This window comes from Achroia grisella, unplaced genomic scaffold (assembly GCF_030625045.1).
Source record: "Achroia grisella isolate CSIRO2021 unplaced genomic scaffold, CSIRO_AGI_Agris_v1 utg2896, whole genome shotgun sequence".
NCBI lineage: Eukaryota > Metazoa > Arthropoda > Insecta > Lepidoptera > Pyralidae > Achroia > Achroia grisella.
Window position 1 is genome coordinate 128,655 of NW_026712778.1, and position 21,821 is coordinate 150,475.

At 35.4% G+C, this 21,821-nt stretch overlaps 1 protein-coding gene across 1 annotated transcript; it reads right to left on the reverse strand.

Moving 5' to 3' along the window:
• Positions 1 to 8,134: 8,134 nt before the first annotated feature.
• Positions 8,135 to 11,335, reverse strand: LOC131843221 (uncharacterized). The gene has a single exon (XM_059191828.1). The coding sequence runs from the start codon at positions 11,333 to 11,335 to the stop codon at positions 8,135 to 8,137; it is 3,201 nt and encodes a 1,066-aa protein (XP_059047811.1).
• Positions 11,336 to 21,821: the final 10,486 nt, after the last annotated feature.

Here is a 21,821-nt window from a genome sequence, read left to right on the forward strand (position 1 = left end):
AGATTCCCGCGATAGTTGTCAAAGAAGCTTGTTAAAAGTTCCAGCTGCTCCAGCAGTCCTCTCGCTTGCATTTGTTATCTGTTCAGTCCTTGCAGAAGTAACAGATTATCCAATGATCTACATTCAAACGGCCTTGTACTGTAAACAGGTTTATTCTGCAACTAACCTTTAACCTTGTATAATATCTCCTTTGGAAAGTATACACTATATCCAGAAAAGATAAAAACCATCGTTTCTAAGAACATCCTTCAATTCTTGTCCCTGACGGGTCTAGGTAGCAAATAACTAACATCTTTGAAATAGGGCGAGCGCAATAGATCTACGTCGGTCTATGAGTTACACGTCTTAACACATGGTCCAAAACCCTAAATAAATAAATAAACAAAAGGTAACCTTGAGCATTTTTATATCATTGGAATGGTATAATTAACAAAACATCTACTAAAGCAAAATTATTATCTTTATTCATGTAAGCCTACAGACTCTTATGGTATATCAAATTTACCATTACTATAACATTATCAAAATATATTGTTATAACGACCTGGGTGGTCTAGTGGTTTAGCACACCGCTTTACGTCCGATGGTCGCGGGTTCGATTCCTCACACGGCACAAACATTTTTATTCATGAGTATGATTGTTTGTACCTGTCTGGGTGTTTTCTATGTATAATATGTATGTATTTACGAAAAAAAATTATCTAAGTATATGCATCAGTTATCTAGTACCCATAACACAAGCTTTAGCTAGCTTAACTTGGGTCTAGATGGCGCTGTGTGAATTGTCTTGAGATTATTATTATATTGTACATATAAACCTTCCTATTGAATTACTCTATCTATTAAAATTAAAACAACCGCTTCAAAATTCGTTTGCGATTTTTATAGATTTAAATATACATAGGGACTAACAGACAGCGACAGCGACTTTATTTTATACTATGTAATGAAAAAGATTAAGCTAACCTCAACTTTGAATCATGATATTACGTGATATCGCCGCTCCTTTGACACACAGTAATTTAACTGCAACAGTTAACACGATTACCGTTCAATTGTCTGAACGGTTCGCTTCTCAGTTAATTAATCGGAGTTTCAGAGAAGCCTTTTTGTCCGTCGCTGTAATCTGCCTGTGATGTAATTAGCCCAATTAAGGCTACTACTTCCCTTTTTAAAGTTTCGAGGATGTAGTTTTTGTTTTTATGTGCTATAATTTCGTACTACAGCGTAAAGTTAGGTAATTTACAAGGTTACATAAAACAAATATACTCTGTAACATTTTTAAGGGACTAATTTTGAGTAATGTTTGAGACAACAATATACAAAAAGACTATATATATATTATTATATATGCTTATATATGCTTCTTCTTTTAACAGATAGAGTAATTCAAGAGGAAGGTTTATATAATACATAGATATATTTTTTTTCGTAAGTACATACATATTATACATAGAAAACACCCAGACTGGTATAAACAATCATACTCATGAATTCAAATGTTTGTGTCGTGCGAGGAATCGAACCCGCGACCATCGGACGTAAAGCGGTGTGCTTATATATATAAATATATAATAATATAAAATAATGCTTTGTTTTTAAAAATCTTATTACAAAGTCCATCAACATACCCACTATCCATTTATATTTTTGTTGATCTACTATAATAAGGCTAGAGTTATTAAATCTAGATCATTTTTCATAATAAAGAATATATTTTATATGTTAATTTTTAATTCACTTTCACATCTATATCAATAATAATAATCGTGACTAAAAGTAGGGTTGAGAGAACCGAGTATCATCTAAATATATAAATCAAAGGTGACTGACATAGTGATCTATCAACGCACAGCTACCAAACCACTAGACGGATCGGGCTGAAATTTGGCATGCAGGTAGATGTTATGACGTAGGCATCCGCTAAGAAAGGATTTTTATTAATTCTACCCCTAAGGGAATAAAATAGGGGATGAAAGTTTGTATGAAACTTTGTCAATTTTAAACCGATCGGGCTGAGACTTTGCATGCATAAAGCTACTATGACGTAGACATCCCCTAAGAAAAGGATTTTCATAAATTCCACCCCTAAAGGGATAAAATAGGGGATGAAATTATGTATAAATCTTCTATTATTTTGTAGGCCCGAATTTTTTACACATGCAAAACAAAATTAAGCCGCAAAAACTACACCTAATTAATAATAATACTTACTACTACGCGAGCGAAGCCGCGGGCAAAAGCTAGTTGCCATATAAAAGTAAATAAAAATTATAATTTATGAAAAAACATATACTACTTTTCATTTAAGTTATTTATTGTTCTGTCCAAACTGCGAGTCAAAATGATTACTTCGTTATACCAATAAAATACATGTTTTAAAATTATTAATCGTAATATACGTATTTTCCGTTGCTAGCACATTCGTTATCATATCCGCCCGGTACACGAGAGATTCAAAATGATCAAAACGTTAACAAGCCTATAACGTTTTTGTGTGGTGCCCATCCCCGAGGTAGGGGGTGCCATTGATATATTATGTATTATGCACTTCGATAATATATTTTATTATACGCCTCAATTACTAGTATTCATACCACTTACTATTTAATTCCAATGATATGATATTTGTACAACTACAAAACGTCAGCAATTAGTTTCTTAATGTAAAAAAGTGTTCGGGCAATTTTTATATTATTTTTAAGATAGCTTTAATGAGTACTTGTGCTAAAAACAAATCTTCTTTATCATGGGAATTGGTCACCTCCAAACAGATCTTGTCTGATTTGTTTTTAATTTTCCATAACTATGATACATCATTTTTTAATATTCTCTGATATATAGATTCTGTCGATAGAAGAGATGCCACTTACCTACCACTATTTTTTATATAAAATCTTTTTATGATTGATTTTAAATGCTAAAATATTTTTACTTTTAAAATGAAATTTTTTAGAAGCGAACTGAGCAACTTATTTTGTATATATTGAATGAGACTGATTCCTCACGATCGGCTATGTAAGGCTCGTTTAGGTAAAGTCAGTTGATTCGACTTAAGGAGCGAGAGAAGTATAGATAACACGGCACTGCTATACTTATGTGATGCAGTTTTCACTTCCATATAAGCATTCACTTACACATATTTTTTTTGACAAATTAAGTTAAATGGCATCACATAACTTGAACACATAATAAATTAATTATATACATAGTTAATTTTAAACTTCCTTGTTTAATATACATTATTTAAATTATTAACCGGATCTTAACACGAATAATTTTATGACAAATAAAGGTATTTACGTGGTCAGCTCGTGACCACGGCTAGTGCAACCTAGTCGAAACGTCGAGGGAGGTAAATACCTTTATTTGCCATAAAATTATTCGTGTTAAGACCCGGTTAACAATTTAAATAATAATTATATACATATTTGTTACTTGTCTATTCCCCAATTAAGATTAAGATACGACAGAATAGTTTGCTTATACAAGCAAAGTCTGTTCGCCCGGACATGCAGCATCATGTCTGTTACCCGCGGCTTCTCTATACGTCATAGTTATAATAGCTCCATGTACCAACGAATATCGTCCGAATGCATATACATTTCAGCCGTAACTGGCATAATCTGGCGTGCCGTCAGTCAATCACGCGCCAACTCTTGGTTAGCATACCGAATTTAAGTTTCTGTATTTCAACTAGAAGTGTATAATATAGATATATCAGGGTTGCCAACAAAAATCAAAACTGCCTTGTACAATGGAGTTTTTTTTATAGATGATAATGGAATTGTGAGTAGCTTTGACGTGGTCTAGTGTTTTGAGTAGTCATGCTCACTAAAATGTCCAGACTTTTGGCGGCGTGGTGGACCGGGTCATTGGGCTCCCTAAAATATGGTCGAGCGCAGTGATGGCTGGCTCATCCGTCATACTCGTGAACAGGTGCTGCTTGTAGGGACTGGTCTGCTCTAATCACTATGACTGATTTCCTCTTATTAATTGTTTAACCAGTTGGTTATGTATTCAATATTTTTTTCTTTTTGAGTATTTAATTGAATTAGTGCTAATTGGTGGTTTGTATTCACACACTTAAACTTAAAAATGTAAAGTAATAATAAAATTATTTAAAAGAGCAACACGCAAGTTTCTTGCTCGTTCTTCTTGTGATGAGACAGCTTTCCGAACGAGCGGTAGATTAAAAAAAATGTAATGACTATTCAAAAGTGTTTCAATGTAAGTTTATTTGAATAAATGATTTTCTATTCTATTCTATTCCGTTTGCGCTAACGGTTTACACTGGCGGGGCATCAGTGGAGGATGATAAGATGAGGTCAGGTCAGTTAGCCCATCGTGACAAATGTACAATGGAGTCTAAAACCTCGTATTGTCTTTCACAACTCGTACAGTAATAATAAAAGTATCGTTTAGAAAAAAATCTTTTATGGGAATAGGTATAAAAATTTACAATAAAATACCAAAGGATATATTGGAATTACCCTTAAATAAATTCAAAACATCTGTTAAATCATATTTACTGAGGCCTATTACTCACTAAACGATTACTTGAATGACGAGCGTGCATGGCAATAGTTGTTCATGCACGGGTTTTTCATTTAATGTTAGACATATACACCTATATAAATACCTATTCATTGTAAATAAACTAGCTTTTAAAAAAAAGTAATTCAATTGAGTTTCTTGCCAGTTTTTCTCAATTGGATCTATATACCGAACTGGACGGTAGGGAAAAAAATTATAATGTAAAAACTTGACGTTCATAAGCGGCTAAAATGTCCTACATGAATAAATGATGATTTAATTTTAATTTGAATTTAATAATGTCAGAACAATTTAGCAGCACCACTTAGTCCGAAGCTAATCAGAGCTTGTGTATATAGTATGTAATATTATATTATCTGTGGTTATAGTAACTAAATAACGGATATAAATACATAGATACATTTTTTTCTATATTTCAACTATGAGTATATAGTACAGATATATCAGGGTTGCCAACATTAAATTTCTCTTGGACAATTGAGCTTAAAACTTCGTATTGGCTTTCCAAACTCGTACATTGTCACATATAGAAGCTATATTATTGTAAAGTTTTATCAAAATCCATTCAGTAGTTTTGAACGCGAAAGTTGTGAATATGGATGTTTGTTACTTTTTCACGCAAAAACTACTGAACGGATTTTAATGAAACTTTACAGTAATATAGCTTATGCATCAGAATAACACATGGGCTATAATTTAAAAAGGTATTACGTAAATTGATTAAGTGTGATGCAGACGAAGAGTCTTATCTTAATCTGAATAATATTATAAATACGAAAGTTTGTATGGATGTTTGTTTCTCTTTCACGCAAATACTACTGAACGGATTTTGATAAAACTTTACAGCTTGTAAATCAGAACAACACATCTAAATATATATAACCCAAAGGTGACTGACGTAGTGATCTATCAACGCATAGCCCAAACCACTGGACGGATCGGGCTGAAATTGGGCATGCAGGTAGATATTATGACGTAGTTATCCGCTGAGAAAGGATTTTGATTAATTCTACCCCCAAGGGGATAAAATAGGGGATAAAAGTTTGTATGAAACTTTGTCAATTTTATACTGATTGGGTTGAGACTTTGCATGCACAAAGCTACTATGACGTAGGCATACCCTAAGAAAGGATTTTGATATATTCCACCCCTAAGGGGATAAAACGCAAGCGAAGCCGCGGGTAAAAGCTAGTAAACTATAATTTAAAGGGATATAATATAAATTGAATAAGTGTGATACAGACGAAGTTACGCGGGTCAGCTAGTACAACATATATAATATTAGTGTGGTAAATATAAATATGTATATATTAGTGTAGTAATTTAGTTCACCGACATGTGGTAATTGTAGCAGTTAATGTAGTGAGTGTTTGACAATGTCCACCTAATCTGGGGTGTTAGGGCGAGGGCGGTGTAGTGTAATTTATAACGCTGCGCCCGAGACAATAGCAGTGGATTAAGAGACATGCATTCTACTGATAAACCGTTGAACTTAATTCTCGTGGTGAATGGACCAGCTGTTTGACGGTCCACTTTATATCTATTGTGATAAATATACGAGTGTATCTATATCTTACCGCGCAAAGGGTTGTAAAATTACATACACAAATAGTCTATACCCTGAGACATAGACTACTTTTTCATGCGAATAAAGGGTTGTAAGGGGTTGAAAGGGGAGATCAAGGGTTGTACGGTAGTATCGTCATTTTAGAATGTTGAAATTTATTTTTTAGGCTGTTCATTAAATAATATAACTAAATATGACTTGGTTTATAAAATTGTTACCCTTAAGAGAGTAAAAAATAGGGGATGAAATTTGTATAGAAATTAGTCATTTTTGAAGCTATAACGAGGAATATTTTTACTTTGCCGTTTTTATTTCCATATTTGTCACTATAACCCGCGAACGGTGTCCCGGGCATAGCTAGTTATTATATGAACCAAAGATAAGACAGTCCAGTAGATAATATTATACAAGTTTGGTGTTTCTACAAGAACAGGATATATGTATAAATCATATATTAAAGCAGCCTTATGATCACGTTCCTGAATTCTTGCCAACTGAATAGTGCAGTGTTATAAAGAGTAATGACAGTAGCGTGGAAATAACAAACAAATTTGTATACTAATGATGCAAGTTTGCTTCTATACTCACACATATGTGAATGTTAGGTAACAGAGTGAGATACACTATATGATATATAGAGATGCAGTATATGTGCTTTGTTGCATAAAATTCCAAATACATAATTAGTATTAATGAAACAATGAAATAATGGAATTAAGTAACGCCGAGGTTTTCTTGTGAGACTACAGCATGGGGTTTTTGAGGAAGGGTATATTAAGGTTTCTTAAGGGCTCTTGCACCATGCAAGTGCACGTGATACCTCTGGTGTTCCAGACGTCCATAGGCTATGGAAACCTTCACTGGTGCCCCGCCAGCGATACCGTCAGCGCAGGCTGTTGCATCATTCCTTTCTAAGTTGATTCGTTTTATGGAAATTGCGTAAAGTTATACAACAAACTGCCAGAGCAATTTTTTCTTTGTAAAAAAGCTTATTATAAATTGAGGAATTTATAAATGATAATAATGTTTTTGTAGAAAATATCTAACTTAAAATTCATAGCGCTGACAATGTTATCTGATTGAACAGAGATTAAGTGCGTAGCGGTTTCTATGTTGATTGTCGCATGCCTAATCCTTGTTAATGTAAATATAATTAAATCAATATTTATTTAAAAGAGCAACACACAAGTTTCTTGCTCATTCTTCTTGTGATGAGTCTGCATTCCGAATGAGCGGTAGAATAAAGAAACCTGACTATTCCAAAGTGCTTATATTAAATAATCGAACCTAAGACCATCAGAACTAAACCGTTAACCCACAGAGGTCATCAAATGTATGTTAAATTTTATTGCTTGGTCTAGTGGCTTCATAAACATATGTTTAAAATTTTTATCGTTTCAGACAGTCCAGCTAGTAAGCTTCCTAAAATTTTGTTGGCAACACTCGGTGCCTGTCAGAATGCAAAGGTAAACAGAAAGATGCATTTTACATTATTGAGCAGTATACTAACACGCGCGCTGCGACCTCGTAAACAAACTTTATATACGTACACAGCATCAAGTGTAGATCCAAATAGTGTTTAGGGAAAAATATAAATATGAATACTAAATAATTTGACGTTCATAAGCGGCTAAAATATCCAAAACGAATAAATTCACACACTTAAACTTAAAAAAGTAAAGAATAAAATTATTTAAAAGAGCAACACGAAAATTTCTTTTTCGCTCTTCTTATGATGAGACAGCTTTCCGAATCAGCGGTAGATAGAAGAAAATAGAGGTAAAGAATAAAGGTAAAAAGTATTAGTAAGTTTTAATTATTAATGTTTCTAAGGACTGTATATATTTTATATTATATTTTTAGTTACAAGAGAAACTACGGTCGCTGATGGTAAAAGACATATATTTCAAAGTGACAATAAAAATCGAACGAAACATAAAATATTTAAATATATATATAAAAAAATATAATTATCATATAAAAAGGTGCGTTATGCACATGCTCCCTCCCTTAACAAATAGGGATGATTTTCTTAATCGGTCTACGTAGCACACCTGCCTGAGTACTAACGTCTACGACCCGTGTCACGCCATCCTTACCCGGATACATAGCTGTAATTCGGCCTTTAGGCCAAGTACCTCTAGGTAGTGTGCCGTCAACGACTATAACGATATCTCCAATTGAAACTTGTGGCACTTTACCTACGAATTTTCTTGGTGATAATGTAGGTAGGTACTCGGTTATCCACCTTTTCCAAAAATGATCCGCCATACGTAGTGCTCTCCTCCAGCCTGCTCTACTACATATATCGCTGTCCGTTAAATTGGCTGGGATGGGACGTCCTGAAGAGTAACCAAGCAGAAAGTGTGATGGTGTTAGTGCCTCTGGATATTGGGGGTCGCAAGCCACGTGTGTTAGGGGGCGTGAGTTTACCAGTGCTTCTGCTTCACAAAGTAATGTGGAGAATACTTCATCAGTAGGTGATCTAATATTGTTGCCCAGAGTTACTTTTAAGGCTGTCTTTACGGACCTCACGAGTCTCTCCCAAGACCCTCCCATGAATGGAGCAGATGGAGGTATGAATTTCCACTTAATCATTTCTCCAGCCGCAAAATTGGAAGTTACTTCTGAATACAAGGCTCTCAGCTCCCTGTTTGCTCCCACAAAGCTAGTTCCATTATCAGAATGGATTTCCGAAGGTGTTCCACGGCGAGCTATGAAGCGTCGTAATGCCATTATAGCAGCGTCTGATGACAGTGAGTGGACGATCTCAAGATGGATTGCTCGAACTGACAAGCATGTGAATAGAGCCACATAACGTTTCTCTCTTCTACGCCCAACTGCTACTGTTACGGGCCCAAAATAATCTAGACCTACAAATGAGAAAGGTCTGCAGTGGTGAGCGAGTCTGGCTGTTGGAAGATTACCCATAGTCGGTTGATATGTCACAGAACGGCGAACTTTACAAAATTGACAATTGAAGGCTACTGATCTAACTGTGCTTCTAAGATTTAAAATCCAGTAACGTTGTCGTAGCTCGTTGACAACCATTTCTGTGTTGGCGTGGGCTGCCTTGCGGTGATAATGTAGCACGAGTAGCCGGACAGTAGGGTGCTTTCCATCAAGCAATATCGGAGATTTCATATCTTCATTTATGTCGGAAGCTGCTACGATACGAGTGGATAGTCGTAATATGTTGTTTTTATCAATAACAGCTGGTAATTTTGATAATCTGCTACGGTGTGACACAGGTATACCGATTGTAATAGATTTTATTTCTTGTGAGAACGAGTCTAATTGGCTTCTACGTAACACGTGATTTTCTGCTAAAAGTAAATCGTCCGAGTTTAGTGTGCTACGTATATTATTACATTGCTGATTAATGTTTGGATTGAATGGTGAATGAAAAGTGAAAATGTGGCCTTCTACTTTATGAATGAGTTCTATATTAAGGCCTTTTTTTCTTAATGAGACCAAACGTAACAATGATAAGTAACGGTGAGCATAGCCTGTTGTACGAACTAATCGAATCCATGAACTAAAACGTCGCGCGTCAGCTGAAATCGGACTATGCAACACCACCGTTTCATTAATGAGATGAATATGAGTTTCGAGTTGAGGAGCGATATCAATAGGGTGAGTATGAGTAACACTAGGTTCTTTTGGCCAATCGGAAGTAAGAAGGAAGTTAGGTCCCTTTATCCAACGCGAGTCTGGAGTTAATGGACCTCGGTCCAAACGCGTCGTATCGTCAGCAACGTTAAGACTAGTAGGAACCCAACGCCACTCACTAACATCCGTGAGTTCAATTATCTCACCTACTCTATGAGCTACGAATGTTTTGTATGATCGTGAATCATTGCGAAGCCAACCCAAAACATTCATTGAATCGCACCAAAATGTGCGTTTTATAGGTTTAAATTTTACTGCTTCTACAATGGTGGTAGCTAAACGTGCGGCTATTAACGCAGCTTGTAATTCTAATCTAGGAATACTAGATGGTTTCAAAGGAGCTACACGTGACTTGCTACAGACCAAAGCGAGTTGTACGTCTCCGTTAGAGTATGTAAAGCGCCAATATGCTACTGCTCCGTAAGCTTGGGCACTGGCGTCGGCAAAGACGTGTAACTCGGTTTGACTTGGTTGCAAAAAATGATGATTATAACAACGCGGAATTTTTATCTTGGCGGTAGTAATTAAATCCTGAAACCAATTATTCCATGCAATGGTTTCAGAGTTAGGGAGCTCGATATCCCAGTCTAAATTCATTCGCCAAGCATTTTGGAGTAAAATACGACCGCGAATAACGATAGGCGCGAGGATTCCTAACGGGTCGAAAACTCGCATGATTAAAGATAATATTACACGCTTGGTAAGCGGATTGGGCAAGGTCTCTTGGCCTTGTTTAATTGGGGTATTAAAACCTATGAGATCTCTAGAAGGGTGCCAGTATAATCCTAATGCACGGACGCATGGTGACAGGGACGGAAGATTTGCTAAATCGATGTTAATGTCAGATACTGATTCCGATAAAAGATGTTTTGGTAATAAACGAAGTGCATTCGGGTCATTCGATACCCATCCGCGCATTTCCAGTCCTGCACGAGAATGGACATGGACAATATCGGCAGCTAACTGAGCAGCTCTATCACTGGAATCTACCGAACCTATATAGTCATCCATATAAGTGTCATATATAATGCCATGCACTGCTTCGGGATATTGATCTTTAACTTCTAAAGCGTTTTTATTTTTCATATATATAGCCGTAAAGGGACTCGACACTGCACCAAAAATCATAGAGGACATCCTGTAGGTAGTTATGGGTACATTAGGGTTATCACGCCACAAAAACCGTTGCGCATCCCTGTCTTGTTTAATAATTTTAAATCTAGGAAACATTTCTTTAATGTCAGCTGTCATCGCTACCTTTCCTTCTCTAAATCGAAGCAAAATATCGAATAATGATTGTAATAAATCTGGCCCTGTAAGTAAAAGTGAATTTAAACTAACCCCTTTAATTTTAGCGGCAGCATCATGGACTACACGCAGTTTTGCCGGTTTGTTAGGATTCACTACGCCAAAATGAGGTAAAAACCAACATACGGAATTCGAAGATGGCTCATTCTGACATATTTCAGCGTAATCTTTACTAACGAGGTCGTGAATATTTTGTCTATAGCGCTCAGCGTAGCCTGGGTCACTAATCATTTTCTTCTCCAAACTTAAAAAACGAGATAAAGCAAGAGAATAACTATTTGGTATAATAGGGTTGTCAGGTTTCCATAATAAACCTACTTCAAACCTACCACATGGAAGGCGGTTGGCAGTGCGCTCTAAAATTTCGATAGCGCACGCATCTGCTGTACTGCGTGGTTCCTTTTTTACTAATACCTATTGAATCTAACCTGTAATAATTCTTAATAAGGTTTTCTAATGAACTATTGTCAGTAGATGGAAAGTCAGACTCGTCAAATAGAACATGATTCACTATGTCGACCGGACTAGTCCTACTACTGCGAAAACCGAACAATACCCAACCTAAAGCAGTTCTAATTGCAGCTGGCTGCGACTTTGTACCATTCCGTACGCATTGAGGAATAGTGAGATGCCAGTTGTCAATACCGATCACAATCTTTGGTTGTGCATCATCATAACATAAAAATGGTACTAAGTCAGAAAGATAAGAAAATTCATTAATATTTTTAGGATAAATTGATTGTCTAGCTAACTGTAAATCTTTAATAGAACGGGCCTGTCTAACCTGATGTATTTCATCCGTGTGACAACCCTTAATGTTGAAATTGACATATTCTATTTTTGTATATTTTGACAACCCCCCAACGCATTTTAAGTGAGTTTGTACACATGGACCCCGTGCTCCAATTTGAGCTGCGAGTTCCGAATCTATAAAAGTAGATGTGGACCCGTCGTCCAATAAAGCATGAGTATTGATACTACCACGTGGACCAGAGATCGTAACAGCTATTATTTTTAAGAAAGGTCGATAATTCGGATGTTTATTATTATTACATGGTGAAAACGAACTACTAGCGTGAGCAACGAAATCAGTCGTCTCTTTGCTCGAGGATTCATCAGAACTCTCAAGTTCCCCAGAGTGAGGAGTGGAAGACGATTCACCTTGTTCATCCTCATTTTCAACCACATAGGCAATATGTAATAATTTATGATGTCTAGAATTACATTTTTCATTGGTACAAATCTCTTTAGAAATATCACAGTTTTTATAATTGTGCAAACCTTTTTTGAGACATTTGTGACAAAGTTTTTTTCCTTTTACAAATTTCCACCTGTCATCAACTGACAATGTCTTAAAATCACAACAATGAGACAAACTATGTTCGTTATTACAAAATAAGCATATCTTTTTATTGTTGGATATGGGATTTGATGATTTTTCATGATTTTCAGACTGATAAATATACGGGGCCGTGGACGTAGATGGTTTGTATGTGTTAACTGTGTGGACTTTGTCGGCTTTTTTAGGGTAATTAATAGGCTCATTGAGAAGACCGAACTTGAGTTGTAGGTCCACCTCTTGTGCAAGGAAGGAGGCTAGCAGCTCAAGTTTAGTAGTCCTCTGGGTGAAATGAGTAGCTGCGTAGTCAGCCCATCGTGTTCGTAATAGAGGAGTAAGTTTACTAAGTACCGATTGAAAGAGCTCTGGTGATTCCAAGTAGGGTCTTTGTTCTAAAAGTCTCATTACCTCCACTGAATTACGGACGCGGCAAGAGAATTTATGAAGATCACTAGAATCGGTGTTGACCTTTGGTAACGAACGGATTGACGCAACTTCTTGTAGGACAATTAATTCAGGTCTGCCAAATCTTAATGCTAAAGCCTGTAGTACCTCGATAGGGTCTCGCGCAGAGACTAGTAGTACCGCCACAGAATCTTGTGCCGCTCCTCGCAGCGCCATACCAATCCGAGTCAAGTTGTCCGAAGCCGAGTATGCTGCTTGTGTATTGTCATATACACGTTTGAAGGTCAACCAGTCCAAAGGCTTCCCGTCAAAGACCGGAAGACGCCCGTCTCCAAACGTCTTGTGCTTATTATTATTTGATAATGAGGTGATGGCCTGTGCTAATAAGGTTATGTCACTAGGCGATTTTTCAATTGAAGAAATGGGTTTAATTGTAGTTGAACTACAAATCGGCCTCGCGGGGCTTCTACTAATTATTAAATCGTTAGTCATATGTTCTTTTAAGACAGGACGGAGAACGTTTTGAGAGTTTGTGGCAGGCATAGTATAGGTGCTATTACGTGTCTGTAGAGGTGCTGGAATTGCCGCAGAACGATTTATTTTATTAATAGCTGATTCGCTACAAGGAACATTTATATTAACGTTCTGCGGTTGCAAATCTACGTCTATCGTAGTTATAGCAGTGTCTAAACATGTGTCTAGCCATTTCCGAACCTCCCTATTAGAAATATAACTTTTGGAACGACGACTACTACGTACGCTACCTCTTTCCTCCAAAGCGGCAATTTGTGCTTCTTTTCGTAGTTCTAAAGCAGCACGCTCTCGTTCCAATACGATACGCTCACGTTCGAGGGTAGCCCGCTCCAAGATTGCTATTTTTTGGGCATAGTCTGCTTCAATTTCTAGAGTACGACTTCTTATGGTAGCTGAAGAACCTGAAACAGAACTAGCCGCGCTGCTGGGAACTCCAGCGGTTTTAGCGATTACACTCGACGAGGGAATGCCAGGGCTTCCGTGATGTACGGTAGAAGACTGGCCCTGTTCCACATCAGATGCACTCGTTTTTTTTGTTGAACGTGTCTTTACCATTGTCTTTGTTGGCGAGAGGACCAATATTTTAATTATTAATGTTTCTAAGGACTGTATATATTTTATATTATATTTTTAGTTACAAGAGAAACTACGGTCGCTGATGGTAAAAGACATATATTTCAAAGTGACAATAAAAATCGAACGAAACATAAAATATTTAAATATATATATAAAAAAATATAATTATCATATAAAAAGGTGCGTTATGCACAGTAAGGTAAATTAAGGTAAAAAAATAAAGGTAGAAAAAAACAATGTGCTGACTATTCAAAAGTGCTTCAATGTAAGTTTATTTGAATAAATGATTTTCTATTCTATTCTATACTTTATTATAAACATAGTAAATTTGACAACCTCGGTGATCTAGCAGTGAAACACACCATTTACGTCCAATGATCACGGGTTCGATTCCTCGCACGGTGCAAACATTTGTATTCATGAGTATGATCGTTCGTAACTGTCAGGGTGTTTTCCGAAATGCAATTCGAAAAGGAAATTTCAATTCTTCATTATAAAAGATTTGTTTAGCCTTTATTTCTGCACTTTTCAATACATTTTTTTTTGTTAGCTAAAGCTTGTGTTACTAGACTAGGTACTAGACAACTGATACTAATACATAGATATTTTTTTTTCGTAAATACATACATATTATACATATAAAATACCCAGACCGATACAAACAATCATACTCATGAATACAAATGTTTGTGCCGTGCAAGGAATCGAACCCGCGACCATCGGACGTAAAGTGGTGTGCTACATCGCTAGACCAACGAGGTCGTCATTTCATTCATATTAATTTAATACATATTACTATAAATTAATATAATTACATATTATATTAATTTATAGTAAAATACACATTTGACGTTAATTCTTTAGTTTTAATTTTTAATTTATCTTTTCTTAATTTTATTATCTGCACTCCAGTAACCCACACACCACTTCCTGTGTCACGCTGTTTTGGGTTGAATGAAAGAGATCTCTTTTTGAGATAAGTCCTCCTTTGTTAACAAAACTTATGACATATATTCAAAACTTGTATTTAAAATTGCAATAAAGTATATATAAAACTTATTACTATTAGTTAGATTTTCTATGTTTAATTATTAATTTCATTATTTATACCTATTATACCCGAAGTACAGAGTGCCTTATGCCTTAGCCTCCTCTAATTCCCTCCAGTGTACTCGTTTTTGGAGTGCTCTTCTCCAGAGCCTGATGTTAGCTTGATTTCATCTTCCCAGCATCAGAAACAATACTTCATTATACGTTTTGAAAATTTATTTACCGTTTCATTAACAGTTTCCTAATGATTTCTTCCTAACACCTATTGTTTTAGTTTCTCAATTGAACAATAAATTTTTAATGTTATAAATGATGTATTTATAACAACCGACCGCCGAACTTCTTTGATAATATTATTATTTTTAAATTAATATATTTTTAGAATAGTTTTTTTTGGAATGCCATTTTCTATGATATTCTACATTTTATTATGCTTATTTATTTATTTATTTATTCTTTTGCACACAAAAATATATACAAACAAACGAAAGAACGAACCCGCGACCATCGGCCGTAAAGCGGTGTGCTTGACCGCTAGACCACCGAGGTCGTCATTAAATATGCATATATAATGTTATAAATGATGTATTGATAACAACCGACTGCCGAACGCATTTTTTATTATTATTATTTTTAAATTTATATATTATTCACATAGAATAGTTTATCATAGAACAGTTTCAGTAATGTCATTTTATGTGATAATCTTCACTTTATTACTTCATTGTTCTTTTAATAGTTTTATAAAATAATAGTAGCAATTGCGCTTGCATTGTAAACTACGTGTTTTCATCAGTTAGACACCCATACAGTCCAACGATCCCATGTAACATAGTTCATAAGAATTTTAGAAAGGATAAGGTGGGACATGCCACTAAAAAGGTTGAGAAACACTGCTGTACATAGTCATGTTGTTGGAACTTGCGTTTGGAATTCGTGTCGAACTTTAAGCTCGACTCCCGTAATGTTTTACACCGCTTTTAAACTTATTTCACAATTGTACACAATGTACAAATGTTACAATTGTATAAATTATTAACTATTCACAATATGAATAGAGAAAACTCTCAATTTATATTATTCCAGACCTCGGTGGTCTCGCGGTATAGCACACCGCTTTACGTCCGATAGTCGCGGGTTCGATTCCACGCACGGCAGAAACATTTGTAACAGTTATCATCTAGTCTCACGGTAAGCAACCTTTTAGATATATAACATTACGCTACGACCAATAGAAGTGAATTATTAGTGAAAAATGTTGCTAAAACGGGAAAAATTATTCATATTTGAGGACTTCCGTTGCGTGCAATACGCGAATGAAATCGCGGGCACAGCTAGTAGTTAATAAAAGATTAGTAAATTGGTGACATTTGCCACTTGCCATCAGGCGGGCCGTCTACCTATTTGCGTTCCAATATCATAAAAAATACATTTGCCAATTGGGCTCTTGCTTTATCTTAGAGTTAATAATACAAATATAATAATAATAATAAATTGCCATTTCCTCTTCTTAAAAGTTTGAAGAGAAGTCTTCTTAAAAGAGATGAGAGTTTTTGTAAAATAATAATAATAATCTCAGGACGATTCACACAGCGCCATCTAGACCCAAGTTAAGCTAGCTAAAGCTTGTGTTATGGGTACCATACAACTGATACAAAAGTTATATATAGATATATTTTGTTTCGTAAATACATACATGTCATTCATAGAAAACACCCAGACCGATACAAACAATCATAATCACGAATACAAATGTTTGCACTGTGCGAGGAATCGAATTTGCGACCTTCGAAAGTAAGGCAGTGTGCTAAAGCAGAACCACCGAGTTCTTCATGAATACAAATGTTTACACCGCGCGAATCGAACTTACGACCATCGGAAGTAAAGCACTGCTATACTCCTAAACCACCGGGACTGCAGACAATATCGTCAAATATGATATCGTCATACAACTGATACAAATGTTATATAGATATATTTTTATATATAGATATATTTTGTTTCGTAAATACATAGATGTCATTCATAGAAAACACCCAGACCGATACAAACAATCATAATCACGAATACAAATGTTTGCACTGTGCGAGGAATCGAACTTGCGGCCATCGGAAGTAAGGCAGTGTGACTCACGAATACAAATGTTTGCACTGTACGAGGAATCGAACTTGCGGCCATCGGAAGTAAAGCAGTGTGCTATATTGCTAAACCACCGGGACTGCAAACAATATCGTCAAATAATGGGGTAAAAGCAAGCCAAAGATGATTAAAAAACAGATGTGACCACGAAATTCACGCAAACAACAAAGCGACACAGCCGAAAACTCGATGTTTTCTCCGGAACATGTTTCCAAGTATAATTAATTGAATAATTACAAGAACGGAGCTGGGATAAGGGCAAGGTCATGATTCATGGGGATGAATTACACGAGCGCGGCACGGTCAATCATTTAATATCATATCCCAAAATTTATAACTGGCTCAAAATATCATGTGCTCCTGTTAGAATTTGAAAGGTACGACTACGTAAACCGTGGACATTATATCATTATTATGTATACATATAAATAAAATTGGAGCGTCTGTTTGTAATATTGATATAACCGTTTTTTACTACATGCATATGAATATAAATACGGTACATACACCAAAATTATATTTTTTACTATTTTTATCTGTCTGTTCCGGCTAATCTCTGAAATTATTGGACGGGACAACTTTTGGTAGCTTTTTTTTTTTATATTTAAATACATTTTTCCACAGACATATTCGTCCGTGCGTTTTTTAATGTACTTTAATATTATAATATTTATTTAATTTCCACTTTTGTACAACTCCAGCCGAGATGTTACAATTTGCCTAACAGTGACACCGAGGCAGACCTTATCCGTCTGGCCCAGAACCACCGCCGGCCGGCCGGGTGAGTTGACAACATGCAGTGTCACCCATCTTTATTTGGAGGATTAGATTTACCAATATGCATATACAATTATATAAATCTTACTTTTGGTAGCTAGCTGATGTAATAAGAAGTAACTTAGGCTACTTTTATTTTAGAAATATAAAGTTATATTCCACGCGGACGGCGCGTGAACAGTTAGTCTTAACATGAATATAATTATTATGAACTAGCTGTGTACACAATTTCACTCGCATGAAATTATATGATGTGTTATTATGATGTATAAGCTATATCATTGTAGAGTTTTATTATTTAAGTAAAATCCGTTTAGCAGTTTTTGCGTGAAAGAGTAACTATCCATCCATACATACTCATAAACATTGGCGTTTATAATAATAGTAAGATGTAATTCTTCTGTGTTTATGTTTATCACCAAACTCCTCCTGAATTGAACTCGCATAGACGAATTGGCGTGAAAAATTCTATATATTTCAATGGGTTCCTAGACTAGGTTCATTTGAAAATACAATTCGATCCAGTATCTGACATTGCTAACACAATTGTTTATATAGTAAGTATTGATTTATTTAACAGTACTACACAATTGTTATTTGCTGGAAGCAAAGACATAGAGACAGATAAGGATGGAGTTTTTCAAAAAGGATTAAGGTTTCCTTAGTGTCATCTATGTGCATGTGTCTTTCCTAGTGTTATTTTTATACTACGTAGATGGCAAACAAGCATACGTCCCGTCTGATAATAAACTCTTACCGTAGCCTATACACGACTAAAACACCAGAGGTGTCACGTGCGAGTTGCCGCCACTTAAGAAACCTTCTTGAAAAACCACATGCTGTAGAAAACCTCAGCAGGTAGTTCGTTCCACAATCTAAGTGTATACGGGACGAAGCTCTTTTGAAACTGGACTATCCGAGATTACTTAGTTTCCAGCATGTGAAAGTCAATTCCCTGTCGATGGTGAGCGGTGCGATGGTAAAATGTATTCGTAAGCATCATATCGAACGTTTACGGTTATCGTAGCTTAAAGGCACTTGAAACACAATGGTAAACCATCAGACGGGCCGCATGCTTCTTTACCACTGTTATGCTATGTAAAAAGTCATCGTCATTGCTTTTCCGTTATCCCATTAATTGTGGTCGGCGCAGTATGTCATTCTCTTCCACTGCTCTCTATCGGTCGTCATATCTGAGCATACTCTTCTTTTATTCATATCATCTTTCACACAATCCATCCATCTTTTCTTAGGGCGTCCCCTCCCTTTACATCCATCCACATTCATTATACACTTTCCATAAGACATGGTCCTCGTTCTTATGTAAAAAGTAAATTATGTTTATATACTTTGGCAACTAGCCCGATTAGAACGCTATCTTTTATGACGAATAAATCCTATTATTTTGTTCCTAAAACTAATTTTATTAATTTAAAATTACCCTCAAACAGTTCGCCGAGTGTTAATAACATGTAGGGTGTTTTGGAATTTGGGTGTCAGCCAACTGATTTAAATAAAAGCTTCTAGAATGATAAGCACTTGAAATATTTGTCCCCATACCGAGTGTATGGGATACAATGAATAGAATAGAATAGAATAGAAAATCATTTATTCAAAAAAAAAATTAAGTCAAATCAAAATATCGTCGCTGATGTAGATAGATAATTGATTTATTGCCAACATAACACAAATAATAGAATTTACAAGTAAGTAAGTAAGTAATTTATAGAATAGAATAGAATAGAAAATCATTTATTCAAATAAACTTACATTGAAGCACTTTTGAATAGTCATCATATTTTTTTAATCTACCGCTCATTCGGAAAGCTGTCTCATCACAAGAAGAACGAGCAAGAAACTTGCGTGTTGCTCTTTTAAATAATTTATGATGACTAAAATATATTATTAAAAGGGGTCCCTTTAGGCAACGTTCCGAAGATACTGGCAGCGTTCCCTCTTTCAATAGCTAGCCAATAGCTTTGAATTTCGATATACTTTTTTGAGTTTGTCGTGAAGTCCACAGTTAATGTGTACGTAGTGATTCGGATGCAGGAAGGCGGATCTTGCGAGCACATTAATCACTGGCACTACGAGACAAAGGGCTGCTACTGTACTGTTACGAAAGAGCGCTATTTCATCCCTGTAGGTGCAAATACAGCCCACTTGATTCGTATACAATTATAAATGTTCATGTTATATTTCTATATAATACTTTGTAATTGTCTTCTACATTACCTATTGTTGTTGCGGGTTCGATTCCCGCATGATAATAATATCCCTGAACAATTCGTATAAATTAAATAATTGTAATATTATATATTATAATAGAATTATATATTATTAGTGCTAATCGGTGGTTTGTATTCACACACTTAAACTTAAATTGTAAGTAAGAATAAATTATTTAAAAGAGCAACACGCAAGTTTCTTGTTCGTTCTTCTTGTAATGAGACAGCATTCCGAATGAGCGGTAGATTAAAAAAAAATGTGATTTCTATTCAAAAGTGCTTCAATGTAAGTTTATTTGAATAAATGATTTTCTATTCTATTCTATTCTATTCACAAGAAGTAATACGCTCTTTAATTTTAATATTATATGGTACTTTCAATTAATTATTATACTTTGATTTTTTTGTTGTTAACATGTAATCTTGTAATATTTTTTTATTGTTTTAATATATTTTTTATACATACATATAACGTTACTAGGTGACCCCGCAAACGTTGTTTTGCCATATATTTTTGAATCGCTATTAAAAAATAGGGGTTGGTGATAGAAGGGTGAAAATTTAGGGTTGTATGTTTGTTTTAATATCACATAATAAAAAAATAAATACAATTCGTATAAAATAATTGATATATATATAATGATACTAGGTGACCCCGAAAACTGTGTTTTGCCATATAAATTAGAATCGCTATTAAAAAAAAGGGGTTGGTGATAGAAGGGTGAAAATTTAGGGTTGTATTTTTAATGCAACATAATAAAAAAATTAAATTTAAAAATTTATTTTCGATAATTTCTTTTTTTGTGGTGAGGCACCCTTAACAGAGAAACACCCTATACACCACACACCTATAGAAATTAGTTATAAACCTACTCTCAGACCTACTGAATGTACATATAAAAATTAATCAAAATCGGTCAAGCTTTTTGAGAGGAGTACAAACACGAAATCTGAGAAGCGAATTTTATATACATATTAGACGTTTCTATATAATACTTCATAACTGTCTTTTGCCATTACCGTACCACTACCTATTGTTGTTGCGCGTTCGATTCCCACATAATAATAATATCCCAAGACAATTACAGCACTAGCTGGTCCCAATCTAAGTAGAACTTGTGTTTTGGATGCTAGACAATTGATATAAATACATATAAGTCCAATTAATAAACTATAAATGACAAGAAAGATGTATAACCCCAACGGATCGGGGGGATGGGGATTGCTAGTAATGTGGACTAATGATCCCATTGCTAGCAATGTACAGGTCGACCTCCACGCGGTTCCCCCTGGAAACCATCGTGATAAATTTCCGGTGAATTTGTCACGATGGGCTAACTGATCTGACTTCATGTTCATCCTATGATCCTCCACTGGTGTCCCGCCAGCGCAACCCGTTAGCGCAGGCGGGTGCACCATTCCATTATCATCCTAAAAAAAAAACTCTAACAGATCATTATAATTACAATTGCGACGGATTCATTAAATATCATTCGAGTGGAGACAATAATTCATTCCGGCCGTGACCTTCCTAATGTTGTACATATTATGATAATGTTGGCGTTTATTTACATAGATGTAAGAAACAAACTGATTCGCGGAAACACATTATATATTTACGTCGTTTGTAAACTCGGAGATGCGTATAACATAACGTACGTTTGTTTTG

Coding starts and splice junctions, on each gene's coding strand:
- LOC131843221 (XM_059191828.1), bottom strand. CDS start 11,335: ATGATTAGTGACCCAGGCTACGCTGAGCGCTATAGACAAAATATTCAC.